This window comes from Triticum urartu, chromosome 4A (assembly GCF_056163025.1).
Source record: "Triticum urartu cultivar PI428250 chromosome 4A, HENAU_Tu73, whole genome shotgun sequence".
NCBI classification, from domain to species: domain Eukaryota; kingdom Viridiplantae; phylum Streptophyta; class Magnoliopsida; order Poales; family Poaceae; genus Triticum; species Triticum urartu.
The window spans coordinates 541,149,068-541,168,859 of record NC_141876.1 but is presented as its reverse complement, the minus strand read 5'-3'; the positions used below and the strand labels follow the sequence as shown (position 1 = coordinate 541,168,859).

Here is a 19,792-nt window from a genome sequence, read left to right as displayed (position 1 = left end):
AACGCCTTCCTCCCTTCTTCTAAGAAAGAAGGAAATGATGCTCAAAAAAAAAGAGAAGGAAATGGCGGCCCACGACGGCCCATATCTCTCTGTTCTTCTCCGTGGAGCTCCCTCCCTCCATGGAAATCCCTTGGCCACCGCCCTCCCCACATGGATGGGATCCCCCGCCTCCAATTCCTCCTCCTCCTCCCCCAATGGCGGCGCCCACCTCTCGCCACCGTCCCCCCTCTCCGTCCTCACACGCGCCGCCCACCTCAGACCGCTCTCCCCTCTCAGACCCATCCTCCCTCCGCTCCTCTCCGCCCAATGTTCGAGCAGCCGCCCTGATTAAGCGCGCCCGCAAAGGCCTACGTAGGCCGGCCGCGTTGCAGCCTCCCAGCCGCAGAGGGTCCAAGATGGGTCTGTTCGCGTATAGCACCCTGTTGATCCACCTGAGCAGGCTCAACACGACGGCCACGGTCATGGACAGGCACCACCAGCAGCTTAGAGAGGGTTTGAAGCCAAATTTACGCCGTGATTCAATGCATTGTGCAAGGATGGTAATGTTAGGCATACAGAGTCAATTATGAATCATATATCTGAGTCTGGGATGAAGCCCGACACGTTCACCTAACCCTCAATTATTCTTGGGTATTGTAGGAACAATGGCTTGGATTCTGCACTTGAGGTTTTCAATCGAATGGATAAAGAGGGGCGTGAGCCAAACGCCGCGACATACTCAACCCTGATCAATTCGCTGTGCGATAGTAGGAAGGTGAACGAGACACTGGATTTGATTAGCAAAATGACACGGTGTGGTGTTTTGCTGTCCCTATTGCTGCGTTGTGTGGCATGGGGCGCATTCAAGATGCCTGGAAGCTGTTTGTTTATATGAAAAAGAAGGGATGCTGACCAACTGTGTGTACGACTATACGTACAGTCACTTATAAGTGAGCAGCTTTTGTCAAGGATGTCCATTGGACTATTTCATAGGTTGGCAAAGAGATGGAGTGCTCCCTAATATGGTGACATAATGCTTTGATGAATGTTCTGGTGGAGGAAGGATAGAAAAATGGATTCTGCACGTACTGTTTGTAATGTGATGCAGAGACATGGTTGTTTACCAGACACCGTGACATACAATGTATTGATCAAGGGCTATTGCACAATTGGTAATACTGATAAGTCAATGTCCATGCTGATCAATATGTTTGAGGGCAGAGCTACAGCTACACTTCTGACACACAACACCATCATCAAAGGATACTGTGACTCAGGGAATACTGCTGCTGATGATGATGAGTGGTCTTATACTCAACTGATCTTTGGCTTTTCCAAGATGGGTGAAATGGAATCAGCTTATCAAATGTTCAATGAAATGAGGGACCATGGGTTTTGCCCAAATGAAGTTACCTACACTGCACCCATAAGTGGATACTGCAAGGACGAGAAACTGGAATGTGCAACAAGAATGTTTGAACACATGAAAATAAGTGGTCGCAGACCAACTGTGCAGACTTGCAATGTTTTAATCCATGGTCTAACTAAGCATAATATTTTTTCTGCTGTAGAGGAACTATTAATAGTGATGCTTGAAGAAAATATATCACCAAATGTAGTCACTTACACTACTATAATTGATGGGTTATGCAAAAATGGGGCCGCATCTTTGGCCCTTGAAATGTTCAACAGGATGGTTGAGCATAACTGCTCACCTAATTTGCATATTTACAGTTCTCTTATCCAAGCTCTGGGTCAAGAAGGCAAGGTAGAGGAAGCTGAGGAATTGTTTACAGAATTGTGAAGCGACGGCTTAGTCCAGATGAAGTCGCTTATGCTAAGATGATCAAAGTTTATGTAATGTCAGGCAACGCAGATCGTGCCTTGGATTTTCTGTGGAAAATGATAACTGCTGGATGCCGACCAACCTTGTGGATATGGTATTTTAATTGAAGGCTTGCAAAATGAATACCTGATGGTGGACCAGAAACTTGTAGCCTTTCCTGATGTAGTCTCAGACTGCAACTTTGATTACCAAATACTAATTAACAAAGATACCATTTCAGTCTTGTCTTCTAAATTAGCAGAACTGGATCTTAGACTATCTCAACAGTTGCACGATGCATTGTTGTCTGGATTAAGCAGAAGTCAGAGATGGTTTAAGGCAGTGAAGCTGTACAGACACATGGTTGGTCAGGGTTTATGCCCAAACCAGGAGGCATATAATTGTTATTTCACTTTTGAGAGCCCTGAAAGTTGACCTAGCTATGGATGTATTCAGACATGTGTCTGCTCAGTGTCGTGAACTCCACCTTGTTTGTTATAAAGAACTAATATGTGCTTTATGCCAACTTCATAGAAGAAATGAAGCCCAATTTGGTAATCGAGGAATTTTAATTCTGATGACATTGTATGGACTGTTCTCATCAATGGACTGATTGGGGCTGGATACGAAGACTTGTGCATGGAGTTTCTGCACATCATGGAAAAAAATCATCATAAGCCTAGCTTCCGTATGTGCACAATTTTAGCAAGGGAAGCATTGAAAGAGTAGCCATAGAATCAGCTGGACTTGATGCACTGCAGCAATTTGGGATTTTCTTCTGATGCCTGATGTGCCAGAGCTGTTAATCTGGAGTGAGTTAGATGGCTAGAGGGACTTTTCGTTGTTTTGCTACTTGGTCTTCCTTGATCCTTGTTATCTATTCCCAAGGCTTCCGCATTGTGCTACCCGTGAGAAGTGAGATCAAAGAATGCCTATGTGCAGCAAGTTTCATATCCAGTTTAGATGTTACACGCTGAACATTCCCATCATTTTGCACTCTACACTGATTACCAACCTCCATTTCAAACCTCAGGTACGGACTTCAATTCCTGTGCTTAAATTCTAATTTCCTATATCCTGTGATGGTTCTGTAAAGTTGTGGTGCATAATACCTTCAAGATTCTGGTTGTGTTTAGGATTCCTAGGGATTGTCAGAAATGGGAACCAGAGTTGGAAGACCCAAAAGATCAATTCCGTGAATACTTCCTGGTTGCCCTTTAATTGGAAAGTGGTGCAAGATGCATCAGGTGCTACACCTCTTACACTGTCCGCATTTTGCATAGGCATAAAAAAGAGCTGTTTGCCCTGCCATAAACTCAAACTGAAAACATATGCACAGGGTAAAGCTGTTACCAATTTCCTGGACTCTATTTGGACAAGTCCCTTGCGAGTTGCGAGCATGGTTGCCTTGCTCGCTGCTCGTGGGCATGGGAAATCAGCCACCCTTGGTCTTGCTATTGCTAGAGCCATTGCAGGTGGTAAGCTCAACCAGATGAGCCTCCCCATATGAGCATGCCTTGTTGGGATTTAGCTTCTACTTAGGCCAAAGGGGCGGTCCACGGCGCTCCTATGCAAGCCAACACGATGGAAAGCAGCACGCAGGCCCTCTGAACTGGGCCGCATAAATGTATGAATGCAGCAGGCACAACATGTCAGCAATTTGGGGCCTCCTTGGGGTTCAACGATGGCCACCCCCGCAGCTCGAGGACGAGCTGCTAAAATGAGCGGTGTAATGTCAGAGGTGTAGATCTCTCCCTTAGTCCATTGGAGATGATAAGTAAGATATCTATCTAGTCAGGGAAGATGTTGATTCAGTTAGGAAGATATAAATATGGTTTATTAGGACAGTCAAGATTCTATTCTTAGGCATAAAGTAAGACTTTCCTATTAAAGGGACACCATGTACCCATAAGGATTATTGAATAGATGAGAATAAACTACTCCCTCCAGGGGCGAATCTACTGTACAGGCTTTAACAGGCTTGAGCCTGTCCTCCAACCGGATCAATTAGGCCTTTACTGCTCATGGTACAGGGCTTAACCCAGTAAATCGACTGCATTTTGGCCCATCTCAGTGCCTCTCGCTTGTTTGAGCCTGCCCTACAATTAAGTTCTAGATTCGCTGCTGACTCCCTCTGTTCACTTTTATAAGACCTTGAAGACATTTCAGACAATGTGCCAAACAGCCTATTTTGAGTTGTTCGAAACAACTTACAAATCCTCGTCCGGAACCTTCTCTCCCTCTTATCCCCGGCACCATGGCTGGCCAACCTTCGCTCCTCGGAGCTGTAACCCCAACCGTGTCACATTCATCGGTCTTAGGACCGGTTCCAGTCCTAGCACATGACAATCTGATACTCTATATATTTTGGTTTGGAATCTGATGAGAAAACCTGCCCAAACTGATTTCATGGACGCCAATTGGTTCAGAAACCGCTATGCTGCTCGTGTTACTAGCATATATACCAATACTCGAGTCTGAGAAAGAAAGAGCAACCAAACTTGTGTTGGGCTTTCATGCATGGTTGCAGTTTTTGGAGCTCAAACTCAGTTCGAGTCGAACCCTGTAGCAGAATCCGTCGCATATTTTCACGGTGCGGCCGTCGGTCCGTGATCCAACGACGTTCAAGAGTGAAAGCTCCATACATCCATGGCCCCAGGGGACATTGCGGGTAAACTGAGCAGTGAGAGGCGTGGAGCTTCTAACCAGGCCGACTGCTCCGCAACGCTGCCATTCCAGCCTAGCTTTGGTCGCTTGCCTGCACGCACGCCTGACTGCACAGCACAGCACACCACAGCACAGCGCAGCACAGGAAGCGCATCCGCGGTTAATTTACACGAGCTGATGGACGTAGATCAGCACAGTAGGTCAGTAGATCCTCGTGACGCGCATTGAAAGGGGTTGCGAAAAGCCTGCGGCGACGCCTGAGCTCCGCATGCTTGCACAGCACGTACGGTGGACGGGTTGGTCCCTGCGTGACTGCGCCTGCGCGCGCCTGGTTCAGGTCCGATATTACGCATACGATGAGGCAGGAAAAGGCAAGGGAGGAATGAAGGAAGCGCTGCGGCGGCGCAGCGAGCGAACTGCTGCCCGGGGCATGCATGCATGCCGTCGCTGAGGCCGATCTGCCACGCAGCCATTGGCCGCGCGCGGCGACGGGGCCTCATCACGTGGCGCCGCTTCGGAGAGACCTACCACGTACTCCGTCGTCAGGAGCCTTGTTTGTTTCGCTCCACAGCGGTCAATGTCTAGCTAGCCAGCAGCGGTACTGCCGGCGCAAGCGACACGAAAACGACGAAGACGGCTAGGCTAGGCCACACGATCCGTTCGAGCATTCTATGCCCCGCGAAATACTACACTAAATGTAAAGTACCCGAGCGTTGTTGTACTACTCCCTCCGTTCCAAAATATGGCCACGATTCGTTCGACCGTTCTATGGTGAAAATCTGGCCATTTTTTTAAACTTCAACTCAGAATGGCCCAGTCTGAAAATATTTCACAAACTGGTCCCTTGTCGCATAATGCCCGGGACTGGGGATGGCGTGCTAGCCTCGGAGGGCATGCAAAAGGGTCTGTTTTGGAAATATTTTCAGATTGAGGTTATTTTGTATTGAAGTCTTGAAAAAGGGTCAGTTTCGTCCATCTTCACATTGTATGCTCCACAAAATATTGTCTCGATGTTGTACGAGTACCGACATAAAGGTACTTGAATGTTTTGATTGAGTGTGTGCGCACCAGTCACCAGCACGCTTCGTATGCTTTTGCATGCCAGCAGGCTTGTTTCCGGTTGATTCAAACGGCTGGTCTTTCATCACCAGTCACCAGCAGTATGTATTCAATTCAAACACTATGCGATGTCGGCTCGGCTCAAAATTGATGAGATCACGGTTTGGGTGCGCCATATTGAATACCCTGGCCAGTTCTGCTGTCCGTCCGCCTTGATCACGCGCTGTCCGTGATCCACTTCGGTTTCTGACCGAGGAGCCACTATACTTTCTTAAAGTGCGTCGCGTCAGTAGACTAGTAGCCCGTGCGTGATGCATGTGATCGACGTTTCTTCTCCTTGCCATGCTTCAAGTTGAGCAGTGTGTGCGTGTGTGAACACGTAGTACGTTCAAGCTAAATATAATATCCGATGCGACATGCACTTATCTTTACTTTGAAATGAAATTAGATATCATCTTTTATTTCCTCTCTGCATGCAGGAGTATATGCGTATGCTCCCATGTGTAGTGTCTCTGTTAGGATTTGTTCTTTTATTCCCTGACCAAGTGTATATGTAAGTTGGTTACTCTGGTTCGTTGAGAACTTCGGCCAACAATGTTTTGTTTTTATATCGACGTACGTAGGAGAATCCCATGTGTAAATTTTACTCAACATGAGTGCTTTTTATGATTAACCAAGGTCATGATCTTGTCTGGCTTTATATACATACGTGTATTCCGATAAAGAAACATTATATGTATTGGAAGTCGCATTCTGAGAGATGCATGTGTCAACATCGACCATCCTAATAATGGACATGCTAATTAAGTAAGCAAGCATATGCGCGCACCTTGAAGGTTCAGTTCAGATATGTAAAGTGGTGTGACTAAGCTGGGACTGGGAGACCTCAAATTATAGTAACCCAACAGGCAACAGGTAATAACTAGTGGTACTGCAAATAAGTCCGGAGCTTACAAGCCGTACGTACAAAATAACCAAAGAACAGCTAGCCGCAGCCCGCAGCTGGGACGGCGTACGTACGTAGACGACGATATTACAGATGAAGCGAGGTGTCCACGTCTACATCACCCCTATAGCCCGAATTCTGCATTCTCGGCACCTCCCCCCACGAGCCCGCCGCCGCCGCCGCGGGCTGCGACGCCTGAACGCCGCCGTTGTCGCCGCCGAAGCCGCTGTAGGCGGACGCGCCGTGCAGGGGCCTGGACGGCCGCACCAGGTCCGGGTGCAAGAACCACCTCGGCCGCTCGTCGCCGCCGGCCGCCGTGGGCTGCAGGCCAAGGTCGAGAGGCGCCGGCGGCAACGGGGAGCCGGCGCGGTCGGTGGCGTCGGCGGAGTGGTGCACCCGCTGCAGCTCCCTGCCCTCCCGCATCTCCTTGACCCTCTGCAGGTTCCTGAACCGCTCCTGGAGGAGGGCTATGGACGACGTGTGGATGATCGACGGGGAAGCCTCATTGCGCCCCTGCCTTCTCATCGGCGAGATGGACTTGCTTACGACGAGTAGCTGGCTCGCAAGTGCTTCTTGTTGCAGAGCTAGGACTGGCTTAGCTCACTTGTAGTGGGTAGAGCGAGCTAGCTAGGTGGGTATGCGAGTGTGCGATGCGAGAGGGAGGGGTGGCGCTGTCTGGTCTGGTTGGAGCTAGCTAGCAAGCTGCAAATGGACCGATCATTGGCTGAGGGGAGGTTGGAGGGGGCGAGCCGGGGTATATATATGTATGTAGGAGGGAGGAGGCATGGGGGGTTTGCGTAGCATAGATTGTCTGTCCTCTTGCACTAATACTCTCACACTGGCTAGTGGCTAGTGGCTACTCATGATCGATGATGCGTTCGTTTGGGCATGCACAGTGATCGCATGTGTTTCCGCGCCAACTCAAATCCAAGGGATCCAATCCAAGGCCCGTCCACTTTGCTGGCGAGCTAAAGCGGTTCGGGGAGGAAGAAAGGGAAGGGAATCGGGGCGAGGGGTGGAAAGTCCAAGCGGCAAAATGCCTCCGGGCCGGGGTAGGGTGTATGCATGGACATGGACATGGACATGAATGGTGTGGCGCGTGCAGCTAGCTAGCGCTGGTGTAGTGGTGGTGGTGGTGGTGGTGTGGTAGGGGGTTGGGTTTGGTTTGGTTTGGTTTGGTGATTGGATGTGAGGCGCCACTTTTTAAAGTCGGGTGACGCCGGGGAGGTAGTACAAAGGGCCCTGGAGGCTAGCGCTTGGCGCGAGACAGCGGGGAGGAATATGGTCGTATAGGATTTCGTGGTGCTCCTTGTCCTCTAACCCTTGACGTCTCCCTTCCTTCTCTTTTACTTTTAATTCCGAGGGTTGGTTTGGTTGCATGCTCGATCAGTGGCTCTCCCCCCTTGTCCCCGCCCTCCTTGTTCCCCAATGTTTATCGTTGCCTTGTTTCATGTCATGGACGCGGACGACCCTCGGCTCGATTGGGACAGGAGCTGCTCATCAGCTTGATCGATCACCAAGGTTATGTTATGTTAAGATAAGCTGGCCCATCGATCCATGGAGCATATATCCATGCATGGCAGCGCATTCTATTCTCACTCCGATTCTTGATTTCATAGTTAATGTACGAACGAAACCCTAGCTCGCTAGATGGCTTGGGGTTTTGCGCGGTGGAGCCGTGTGCCGTCGTGTGCGTAGGGGTTGGGGTGGCTTTGATGTTTTCTGTTGTTTGGTTGCTGTGTGCGCGGCCAAGGACGGGGTTAGTGCTCCAACCAATCGACCTGCCAGATGATGAGTTAAGGATCGGTGTAGATAAATAATATTACCACTACCTAGCCTATAGCCTTTGTGATTGCATGCGGATTCTGTTTTTTACGCGGTGCGGTTGGACTATTGGAGCAAGTTCACGCTTTCCAGGGGGGTAGGTTTTGAGTTACCCCATTATTCTATGCTGTTTGTTCTAAAATGAGATCATGCTTGTCCACCCCCCAAAAAAATGGCAGGGTCGTAGGCCCATGTCACATGCAACGCCAAGAGGGAGAAGACAAGGGGCACAAACAGTGCGACCTCCGTCCTTGCATGCTGACTGCTCTTTGTGTCCTGCACATTAATTTATGATTACCCCCTCTCCTGTAAGGATCAAAACTCATTACTTATGCGTACTATATCTTGCTCTTTTCCGTCTACTGTTAAGACCTGGCCTTGGTGCGACAAGCAAGCTTTGCGTATTCTGATTCCTCTGGCTCTGGCCTTGTGGGCGCGGGCGGGCGGGCGTAGGAGTACATGCATGTGTGCGCATGTGTGGATGTTCAGCCAGGTACTGTGCGTAGGTGTTTCCTTTCCTTTGTTTGCCAGAAAGGGACCGGCCGGGCCGTGTCACAACTTACAGATCCGTCGCAATTATGCTTGTGTCATCATGCATGGGCCATCCATCGATCCATCCATCACCGGGCACACTTACATCATGTGTGTCGTATAATAATTACGCGAATACAAACTAATGTGTGTCAATGTCCTAATCCATGCCTGACAGCCTGAGTTTGATTATTGACAGAATCCGCTCGTGGGGCCTTTGCTCAATCATATGCTCACACTAGCTTGTGCATCACTTGAATTGGGTGTGTAGCTAAGAAATGTGTGTTCGTGCATGGAGTAGTACAAAAAAACTGATCATGATCGGTACTCTTGGCCTAGAAAATCGACCGTATATATTTGCATATATCACAAATGGGGAGGCTAGTTGCCTACTACCCCGACATGACATTTACCGAACCACCTCGATCACGCTAATGTAAGATCTAATCAAATCATGCATGGATCGGCATCTCTCTTCTTTTTTCCTTTTTTGAGAAATTATGTGTCAGCAACTCGATCAGCAAGCGTACGGTGCATGCATCGATCGATCACTACCAACAAACAACGGGCAGGCATGCAGCCTCTGTGCCCTGAACCTACACACTGACGACTGATCCACCGTGCATGCATGCATCGTATGCCATGCATGGCATGCGCCGGATCCTAGATAGAGATCGAGAGCCTCTCCTCCTTCCCTCACGCTATCCCCACCTGTCACGCTCTCGGCCTTCGATCTCAGCTATACCTCCAGCTGCTGGAACACCGATCCCCCGGCCAGTTCGATCCCGGTTCCCATGCCTCGCCGTCCCCCGATCCACCTCCATTGCTGATCGGCACCAGTACCGCCTCTTGACAACGTACGTACGTGTCGGAACCAAAGGAACATTAGGAGGGAAGAAAGAGTAACTCAAATACTTGGACAGTATGTAGCCACCTGAACATTTATTTAGGGATGTATATGTTGGAGTAGATAAATGTCTAAATATGCTAAATGTGCCAGTACTTTTATTTCCTATACAGTGTATGTATCATGATACTGCTACGCAACCACATGGTATGAGCGGTTCGCTATCTTAGAAAAAAATGATATGCGGTCATGCAACCATCGTTCGTGTTATATATACTCTAAACGCATGCCCTACAATCGACCATGTTAAAAAAACTATTAACTGAAGTATCCTCTGTGTACGGGCGTTCTTTGCGCTCCTACCCCCTGACTAAGGCGACATGTGGCGGCGGCTGATTTATCCAACTCTTCAGCGAGTCCAAGGGTCCCCTCTCCCTTCGTTTATCACTCCGGTAACGGGAGGGGCGGAGACCCCAGGGCTTCGGTCGGTGATGGTAGGGTTCAGAACTAATTTAGGGTTTGTCTCGTTCGGCTTTGGTGAGATGATGGTACTGTCGTCAACGTAGAATAAGGTCTTCACGCCTCGCCCAGCTCCAGTAATGCTTTTTTGTATCGTGGGAAGGTGTGTGAAAGATGATGTGTCCCTAGATCTGGCTCTAGATACAGCCTTTTGTTCTGCATGTTTGTCTAGGTCACACTGCCCTACGTAGCAGACAGCGTGGTTGTGCATCTTGATTCTCTTGCTCCAATTTCAATTGATGAAGGTTGTCCAATCTCGGCCTCGTCGAGGAGCGTGTGAGATTTCTCATTTCCCAACTTTGTTTAGCTGGAACTAAAGCTTTCTACATGCCCTCTCCGACTTTTGCTTCTCGGGGGTGATTATTTGCTATGCAGGTCGAGTCTACCGACATCTTCTGATCTACTTCTATAAGATCCTGGTTTTCAAACAAGTTTGCCTCGCTGAGACAGAGACCCAGAGACGACAAGAGTTTTGCTCACGGCGCATTGTCAGTGGATGCAAGAGGAAGAAGACCTCGACATCTTTAAAAGTTTGGATGTATTCTCCAAAAAATCTAAGGGTGTTTTTTAAGTGTTTGTGCTACTTAAATATATGACCTTTGATTTTTCGCAGAATAATCCTAATAATAATTGAAGTATCCTCAATGCATGTCTGTGGTAGCATGACAGGTCCTATCCTATCACACCTACGCTTATCGTTTGTTCCATTCCAGGGATGCCGATGCCGATGACGATGAGACGTACTCTTCCGTCGAATAATGATGGCCGGCCGGCCGGCCGGCCGGGCGGGTCGCGTCGATCGACCGATCAGGGGCGCACGTCGCCTCCTCCATGCATGCAGATGCAGATGCAGAGTACGATCACGGTGCCCCCCGCCTCCGGAGCGTAGCGCGGCGATAATTTCCCGCCGGTGTCCGCTAGCGCGCGGGCGTCGGAGCGGAGGACACCTCCCCCGTCGGGGACGGGGAGCGGCAGTAATCATGCGGTCCGGCGAACGAAACGACCCCTGCGCGGCCCGGTTTGGTTTGGATCGATGGACGGATGATGGATTGATCGCCCACGGCCGCGTCCATACGCATACGCATGCGCGCCTCTGCTTTCGCGGCCCGTCGCGTTGCGCTTGGCGCCGGGTTGTCCTCTGCATATCCGCGGGTCTGCCTGGCCCCGGCCGGCCGGAGGGAGGGAGACGGCGCGCGTCTGGCTGGCCGGGGCGGTCCGTCGATCAATCGCGCGCAATGGACAGGCCGGCCGGGCTGCGGGCAGGGCAGTGCGGGTCGGGTATTCTCTCTGTCGCGTACGCTCCGGTGATGTGGCGCTGGCGCGGCGTCCTTGTTCCGTTGCTTGGCTGGAATTTGCGCACAGGAGCTAGTGCTGTCAACTCGGCGATCGGTGGCATTGCATGACCAGCATACCCATATGTAGCGCTCGTGTTTTATGCAGTCTGTGTGGTATATAGGTAGGCAATGAAGTGTACGTGCACAGTTTCATTGTTTCCAGTACATCTCTAAAAGCATCTTTAGCAGACCTCGTATAAAGCCGTGATCTGCAAAATAACCATCGAAATGCGGGTCGACGCTGAAAATGCTGCCCGATCAGACCCTGCAAATGCGTCGGACCCATAAATTTTTTTAAGAGGCATAGTAAAATCCCATCCCAAACCCGCGAAAACACAGGTTTTCGCCTCGCCCCGGCGGTGCCCCGTATTCCAGGAAAGCGGTTGGTGGAAGGGACATTTCAGCCTGCACCCTTTCGCCACCCTCTTCAGCCACCGCCTGCCATTGGTTTCGCCCGTCCGCCGCCGGCGATTCCGGCCAAATCTGCGTGCGAAATTGTGCCGCGGGGGCGCCCCTACCCTCTTCCACCGAGCTGCTTCACTGGCTCCCCCGGATCCGCCGATCCGAGCTACCCCTAATCGTCGTCGCCGCTCAGGATCCACTGCCCCTAGTCGCCATCGCCACCTTGGGATACACCGCCGCAGAGCCACCACCCGAGCCCTCGGTGGGTACTTGTATTTGTGCTTGTGCCGAGCGGTATGCATAGTTGGTTAACGCGGCGTGCGTATTTGTGAATTTAGATGGAATTGAACCTGTGCGAGAAGTTTTTGCTCGAGGATTCGTCCGATTCTGACGACTCGGATGTTGAGACGCTGCTTGTCAACTATCGGCAGCAGACGTTGGTGATGGCCCTCGCCGTGAAGGAGCACGAAGATGAGAACCGAAAGAGGTGGCGAGGATCGAACATCGCCCGTCTTTGCATTCCTCGAAATCGCCATCTCGGGAACGAGATGTTGATGCAAGATTGCTTCGCAGACAATCCAACATATCTGCCGCACCTCTTCCGGAGAAGGTACCGAATGCGTCGATCCCTCTTTGTAAAAATTGTTCAAGCTTGCGAGGCCAATTGTCGGTATTTTACTCAAAGAAGAAATGTCGCGAGCTTGAAGGGATTTAGTGCATATCAAAAAATCTCGGCAGCTATGCGGGTAATTGCATACAACATTCCGGTTGACTATGCCGATGAGTACCTTCACATTGATGAAGATACTACAATTGAGTCAGTGCGTAGGTTTGCCAAAATGATCATCCGTGTCTTTGGTCCTAAATATCTTCGGGCACCTAACAAGGAAGATACAAAAAAGTTGATGGCATCTAATGAGAGAAGAGGTTGGCTTGGCATGCTAGGAAGCATTGATTGTATGCATTGGACTTGGAAAAATTGCCCGAAGGCATGGTAGGGAATGTATTGTGGCAAGTCTTGTGATGAAACAATTGTGCTAGAGGCCATAGCATTTGAGGATTTATGGATGCAACGGTCTCATTTTGTTTGCTAGGCTTGCTAGTGGTAATACTCCTGCTTGCAACTACACTGTCAATGGGCATGAATACACAAAGGGGTACTATCTTGCAGACGATATATATCCTTCTTGGTGCACATTTGTCAAGAGCATCAAAGATCCCAAAACTAGAAAATAATGTGAATTCGCAAGAGTACAAGAGGCAGACCGAAAAGCCATTTAAAGAGCATTCAGGGTTTTGCAATCTATGTTTGCTATTGCTCGTGGTCCTGATCGTTTTTGGGACAAGCGATCCTTAAAAAACATCATGACATGTTGTGTTATTCTTCACAATATGATTCTCGAAGATGAGAGAGGCATGAACTTCGATTTCTTTCACGACAATGTGGGTAGCCATGTCAAACCAGCTAAAGACCCTAACCGCATTAGAGATTTTCTTCAGACCTATATGGAGATTGAAAATGGAAACACCCACTTTCAGCTTTAGGAGTATCTCATTGAGCACCATTGGCAAAGGACTGGGCAGTAACACATTCCATTTTTTCATTCATTTTTATTTAATTCATATGTGATTTATATTCGGGACAAGTTTTGTATTCAATTATTTAGTTTGCTTCGATGATTTGAATAATTATTGTAATTTGGATGATTGTCGTATTGTGATATTGATATTTTTTTTCTTATATTGCAAATTAGCAATTCTGAATATGTGCGTATGTGTCAAATTCAGATAAAACCGCATCTGATATGCGGGCCGCCGCGGGCGCCGGCAGAGCAGACACCGCATAGCGGAACTGTAAAACCAAAAATCCACGAATATTCCGTTTTACAGTTTTGCTATGCGGGGTCTGCTCGGCCGGCGCCCGCGGCGGCCCGCAAAACCGTTTTTCCGCGAATTATAAACGAGTTTTGCGGGTCCGCGATATACAGGGTCTGCTAGAGATGCTCTAAGGGCATCTCTAACACTGACCCGCAAATCTCCCATATCAATCCGGACTGTGCTGTCCGGACCGCGGAAACCATCCAAAGCGGTCCTGCACCGGTTTGCGGCGCGATTCGGACGCGTTTTCTCTCATAAATCGGAGACAAACATGGGAAAGGTTTGCTGGAGTCCGGACCTCTGTCACATCCGCTTCTGACCATCCTGGCCCACCAAAAAACCCTCCCCCGCCCGCGTGCTTCCCGTCCATCGCGCAAATGCCTGCACTCATGCCGCCGTAGAGCGCGCCGCTCCATATTGAAAACACTTCAGCGCAGACGCGACCTCTCACTGCCTCTGCCACTGATGCAGCGCACTGACCGAGGGCGCCACCCGTTGCACGCCTAGTTGAACAAGCCTCCACGCCACATTCAAACACCTCCATTAAACCCGCATGGAAGCCGAGAAATCTACTCCAGCCACATGTCCGTTCATGAGGGGGCCGGCATTAAACACAATGCCGGGTAAACTCCTCCTGTCTGCCCTCTATTTAAACAAGGTCAGATGTCGGGCAAGAATTGCACCACTTCGCCGCTCCCCATCTCCTCCTTCCACCATTTTCTCCACTCTTTCGATGGCATCCGACGAGCCGGAAAAGTAGTTCTCTGTCATAAAAGCCAGCTGGGTGGCCCACCGAGCCCGGCGGATAAATGTGAGGCAACTTGTTGATCCACCTCCAAACCTGATGGAGCAAGTTGCTGCCCAAAGCCGGTGCGTGGTTCAGCAACGCGCCGCTCCAAGCCAGCTCGAGGGGAAGTGGCGAGTTGCTCTAGGCCGGCACGACGGGGAGCATGGCGGTACGGGCATCGTCGCTGCTGTCAATGACCCCGCGTCATTCCGCTCCTCTAGTGCATACGATCGCGCCATCCGTGGTCGACGCGCGCGTAGCCGCGCCATGCAGGCAAAGAAAGAAGCTGGTTGTGCGGATGTCGATGAGGTGGCGGCCCGCACGTTTTCGCTCACCGCCATCACCGAGGATAAGTAAAACACGGGGGCCGCCGCCGCTTGGGTCCCAGGAAGGCCACCACCGGCATACATAGTCGGTGTCTTACCCTCTCGCCGGCCAGCGTCGTCCCCTTACCCAAGAACCAACTTTGGTCCGTGTAGCATAGGGACCGTTCTTCTCCGCTGAAGCATCGGGAAACGTTTCCACTCCGATAAGCGGTGGTGAAGGGAGCCGTCCTTTGCGCTGAAGTATGTACCTCCGGGGCACACCACTGCCGGTCATGGGGACAACGTTGGAGACCCGCTGTGCCGGCTATAGACTAGTCCGGTTTCATTTTTAATTAAAAATATTGTTGAAAATATACCCTAGAGGCAGTAATATTTGTAATACTATTGAAAGGGGATGAGGTATTGTTGATGAGGTTGTTTCTCAAAGTGCTTAGTGATATTGCTCCAAAAACCCTCCATCACTTTCCCAAAAACACATTTGTCCAAACCCTAATCCATCATTAGTGATATCATCCACTCCGGACCCACCTAGATGATCCTTCTATTGCCACAACCAAAACCCTAACAATTCGGTTTGACCAAAATGGTTCTCGGTCCCACCGAGACGGCCTTGCTAAGCTTCTGTAATGAAGTCGCTTCATTTTGGAATCACCGAGACGAATCGATCGGAATTACCGAGACGCGGCTCTGCCCTAGCCATTGCACTCCGTCCCGTTGAGTTGGTATAATCGGTCTCACTAAAAAGCCTAACAGTCAAGTCTTTTGCACTAGTCGGTCTCACCGAGATTTTCATATCTGTGCCACCGAGTTGGGTCAAAAGCTTGTAACGGTTGGATTTTTGGTGCTACCTATTTATGCCCCTCCACCACCACTCACTCTCTAAGAGATCCATCAGAATGAAACACAACTTCCGCCATTGATTTTTTGAAAGTCAGACACCTACTCATGTGTTGAGGTCAAGAGATTCCATTCCTACAATTTGACCTTGATTTCTAGCCTTTCAAGTTGCTTTCCACTCCAATCCTTCTCCTACCGAAGCCAAATCTGTGTGTGAGAGAGAGATTGAGTGTTGAGGAGACTATCATTTGAAGCACAAGAGCAAGGAGTTCATCACCAACACAACATCTATTACCTTTTGGAGAGTGGTGTCTCCTAGATTGGTTAGGTGTCACTTGGGAGCCTCCAAGATCATGTGGAGTTAAACCAAGGAGTTTGTAAGGGCAAGGAGATCGCCTACTTCGTGAAGATCTACCCGAGTCAGGCTAGTACTTCGTGGATGGAAGCCATGGTGGAATAGAAAAAGTTGCTTCTTCGTGGACCCTTCGTGGGTGGAGCCCTCCATGGACTCGCGCAATCCTTACCCTTCGTGGGTTGAAGTCTCCATCAACATGGACGTACGATAGCACCACCTATCGAAACCATGGAAAAAATCATTGTGTTTTCATTGCATTTGATCTTCTGACTCCACCCCTTACTTTCTGCACAATTGCATGACTTGCTATTTTCGCCGCTCTATCTCTAGATATGCATGTGTAGAAAGTCTCGGTGTTATCTTAACTTGTGCCAAAATCTGCCTAAGTTTCAAGAAAACTATAAATTACACCTTTGGTTAGTTAAGTGTCTATTCACCCCCCTCCCTAGACCTATCGTCTTCGATCCTACACTAAGTGGATTTGAGGTTTGGGAATGTTGAATCATAGATGTGTGAACATCGCTCTCAAAACGAGATGGATCTGGTTGAACGGTGGATAGCTCTCGCCCTTGGGATGACTTTGGCATAGCTGTCCGGCTGTCCCGGTCGAGTCTTTGGCGATTTACCAGTTTGCTACTTGGGTGGACATAGGCGATGGAAGGAGTTGTTTTTTCTGGGAGGGTCATTGGTTGGCTGGATGGCGTATACATGAGATTGCACCAGCTGTTTATGAGAGGATCGGACCCAAGATCAGGAAAACAAGAATGGTAGCAAAGGCTTTGGCTGGATCATGGGCACTGGATGTTGGGCCAGATTTAGATGCAAGGTTGCTTTTGGAATACCTCAACTTGTGGAACCTACTGGCGGCGGTGGGTTTAACAGAGGGGTCGAGGACAAGGTCAGATGGGCATGGGAATCCTCATGCCAATATAGTTCGCCCTTGGCGCAGTCAAATTCACCGGTCATCAACAGGATCCGGTGGCAGAATTTATTTGGCAAGCAAGGGCACCCCTTGCTTGCAAAGTGTTCCTTTGGCTTTCCACCAAGGATCGTTCTTGGACATCCGACAAATTGGCTTGTCGCGGACTGCCTTATCAGACAGCTTGCCCCTTCTGTGATTAGAATCAGGGATCGATCGACCATCTACTCATCATGTGCGTGTTCGTCCGTATCATATGGAGCAGGGTACTAAAGGCATGTGGCTTGGAGGCCTAGACCCCAACAATGGATCACCTGCTCTGTCATGGTGCAATTCCCACATCCTGGTCGCCAATATGAAAAAGGATCTTCTCGCTATCTTCAGCATGGTATTCTCGGAGGTTTAGAAACACACAAATGCGGTTGTCATCGACAAGGTTGCGCCTTCGGTTGACACAGTGCTAGCACAATTTGGGCGGAGGTTAGGGCTTTGGCCGGAATTTTGCGTCAAGACTAGGGAGGGGGGGGGGTGGTCACGACGAAGTTGTATGGCTGGATTATTAGGCGGGTTAGCCGCAAGTAATCGGCTTTTGTAAAACAATGTACTTGGTGGATGGTTTCCATGCCATTTCTTTTATGAATATATAATACACATATCTTATGTGTATTCTAGAAAAATATGACTCACGCTCCTATATGTCGCATGCGGATCCTATTCCCCGTATAGGTTGGGGAATAGCGATAGCAATCAAACACATACCCTGCACTCCTCTTCCTCTATAGAGTAATGCTACAGTTACATAAAGAAAATTACGTGTAAGGACGATGTGGATAACCAGGATTGGAGAAGGGTAGGAAGTGGGCCCACCCATCGGAGGGGGGGGGGGGTGAGAGAATTATTATGTAGTTTACATAAAACGTTTCGTAGCTTCATGTAGATGTACGATTATCGTTCTCTAAATGGTCCGACCATTCCTCTGTTTTCACTATTCCGTTTCAAACTCATGAATTATTTTTTAAACTTATGAACAATTTCGGAAATTCGTAAATATTTTTGGAATCTGTGAAAAATTTCTCAAAATACCTGAACATTTTTTGAATTTGCAAAAAATTTCGAACTCATGAACATTTTTGAAATTCACGATTTTTTGAATTAGTGAACCATTTTTGAAATTATTGAACATCTTTTGAATTTACCTACATTTTTTAACTATTAAAACTTTTTTGAAATTTATAAAAATTGTTTGAATTTATGAACCTTTTTAAAAGCATTTTTTAAAAATTCAGAAAAAAATCAATTAATTTTTTGAATGTATGAAGATATTTGGAATTCGTGATTTTTCCGAATTAGTGAAAATTTTATGAATTCACTAACATTTTTTGAATTCATGTCAATTTTGTGAATTGATGAAATTTTTTTGAATCTGCGGAATTTTTCAACATTCTCTAGATTGATCAAAATTCAATAACCTTTTTTCAGTTCTTTAACTTCTATGAATTTTATTAAGAAGAAAATGAGCAATAGAAAAAGGAAATATGCTGGCTCCCGCACGGGGTCAGCCCACTTAGCTGCAACAAGCTGGTGGTGGGTGCCCGATTGTTTGATTTCCACCGGATAAGGCCTTGTACAATGGAAGGTGCTTAGAGAGATGTTTAGAAAAATAAACCGATTTTTTCTGAAGCACCGATGCCTATTTCTACAAGAGAGGCGCTTAGTTAAGCGTCTATCCTGTATAAATAAGCATTGGTGCTTAAAAAAAGCCTGGTTTATTTCTCTAAGCACCTCCCCTAAGCATTTTCCATTGTATAAGGCCTAAGTCGCCAAATAGGAGCTCCCTTTGTCACCCGTACGGCTGAGGCCTGAGGACTCGCGGACTGCGCCATTAGCGTTACTTGCTTGCTACGCTCCGTTGGTTCCGTTTGGTCCGGCTATAATTGGTTTTACTTTTTTTTTATGTTTCCTTTTGTTTTTTCCTTTTTTTATTTTTTCACCCGTTTCTTCTATTCTTTCTTCATTTTACTTTTGTTTTCTTTGTTTTTTCATTGGTTTTATCGCCTTTTTTCTAAGTTGTACTTTGGTTTTCTTTATTCTCTCTTATTTTTGCTTTGTTTGTTCCTTTGTCAGTTTTTATTGGTTTTGTTTTTTTTCCAACACATATCTACTTTCTCTCGGTACACAATGTACATTTTTGGAGCGCATGTGAAACATTTATCGCAGACACGTTGGACATTTTTTAAATAATTGATGTAAAACTTTTTAAAATGCATGATGTGAACACTTTTTGAATACATGGTAATTTCCAAATGCAGACTGTACATATTTTAATGTCAATAAACATTCTTTAAAACTATGTGAACATTGGTTTTACCTTGTTTTCATGGATATTTTTACGAAACATGCGAATATTTTTAAAAATATCATGCACCTATTTGAGTGGAAAGAAACATTTTCTTAACATACACAAACATTTTTTTACATTTTACATAGCATTCTAAAAATGCTTAAACATTTTGCAAACATGGGAAACCTCCATAAAATGTCATGTACACTTTCCTTCTGGTAAGAAACAATTTTTTCGATTCCGCAAACACTGTTTTTACATTGTATACACATTTTGCAAAAATCCATACATTTGTTTTAAATGCACAAACATTTTTGTTTGTCACAAACATTTTTTAAGTTATCAACATATTCTAAAACTACCTAACACATTATTAATAGTAACTTATTTTTATTTTCTTAAATTAATTTGTGTTT

The 19,792-nt window shown here is 47.8% G+C and overlaps 1 protein-coding gene and 1 long non-coding RNA gene across 2 annotated transcripts; one reads left to right on the top strand and one right to left on the bottom strand.

The window, feature by feature from the left end:
- The first annotated feature begins 102 nt into the window (after window positions 1-102).
- LOC125552601 (uncharacterized) lies at window positions 103-5,522 on the top strand. Its single transcript, XR_007303690.2, has 3 exons — window positions 103-539; window positions 640-2,837; window positions 2,941-5,522. It is a non-coding gene; the product is annotated as an uncharacterized LOC125552601 (long non-coding RNA).
- Window positions 5,523-6,376: 854 nt separating this feature from the next.
- Window positions 6,377-7,518, bottom strand: LOC125554109 (uncharacterized). The gene has a single exon (XM_048717717.2). The coding sequence runs from the start codon at window positions 6,999-7,001 to the stop codon at window positions 6,564-6,566; it is 438 nt and encodes a 145-aa protein (XP_048573674.1). The 5' UTR covers window positions 7,002-7,518; the 3' UTR covers window positions 6,377-6,563.
- Between the last annotated feature and the right edge of the window lie 12,274 nt (window positions 7,519-19,792).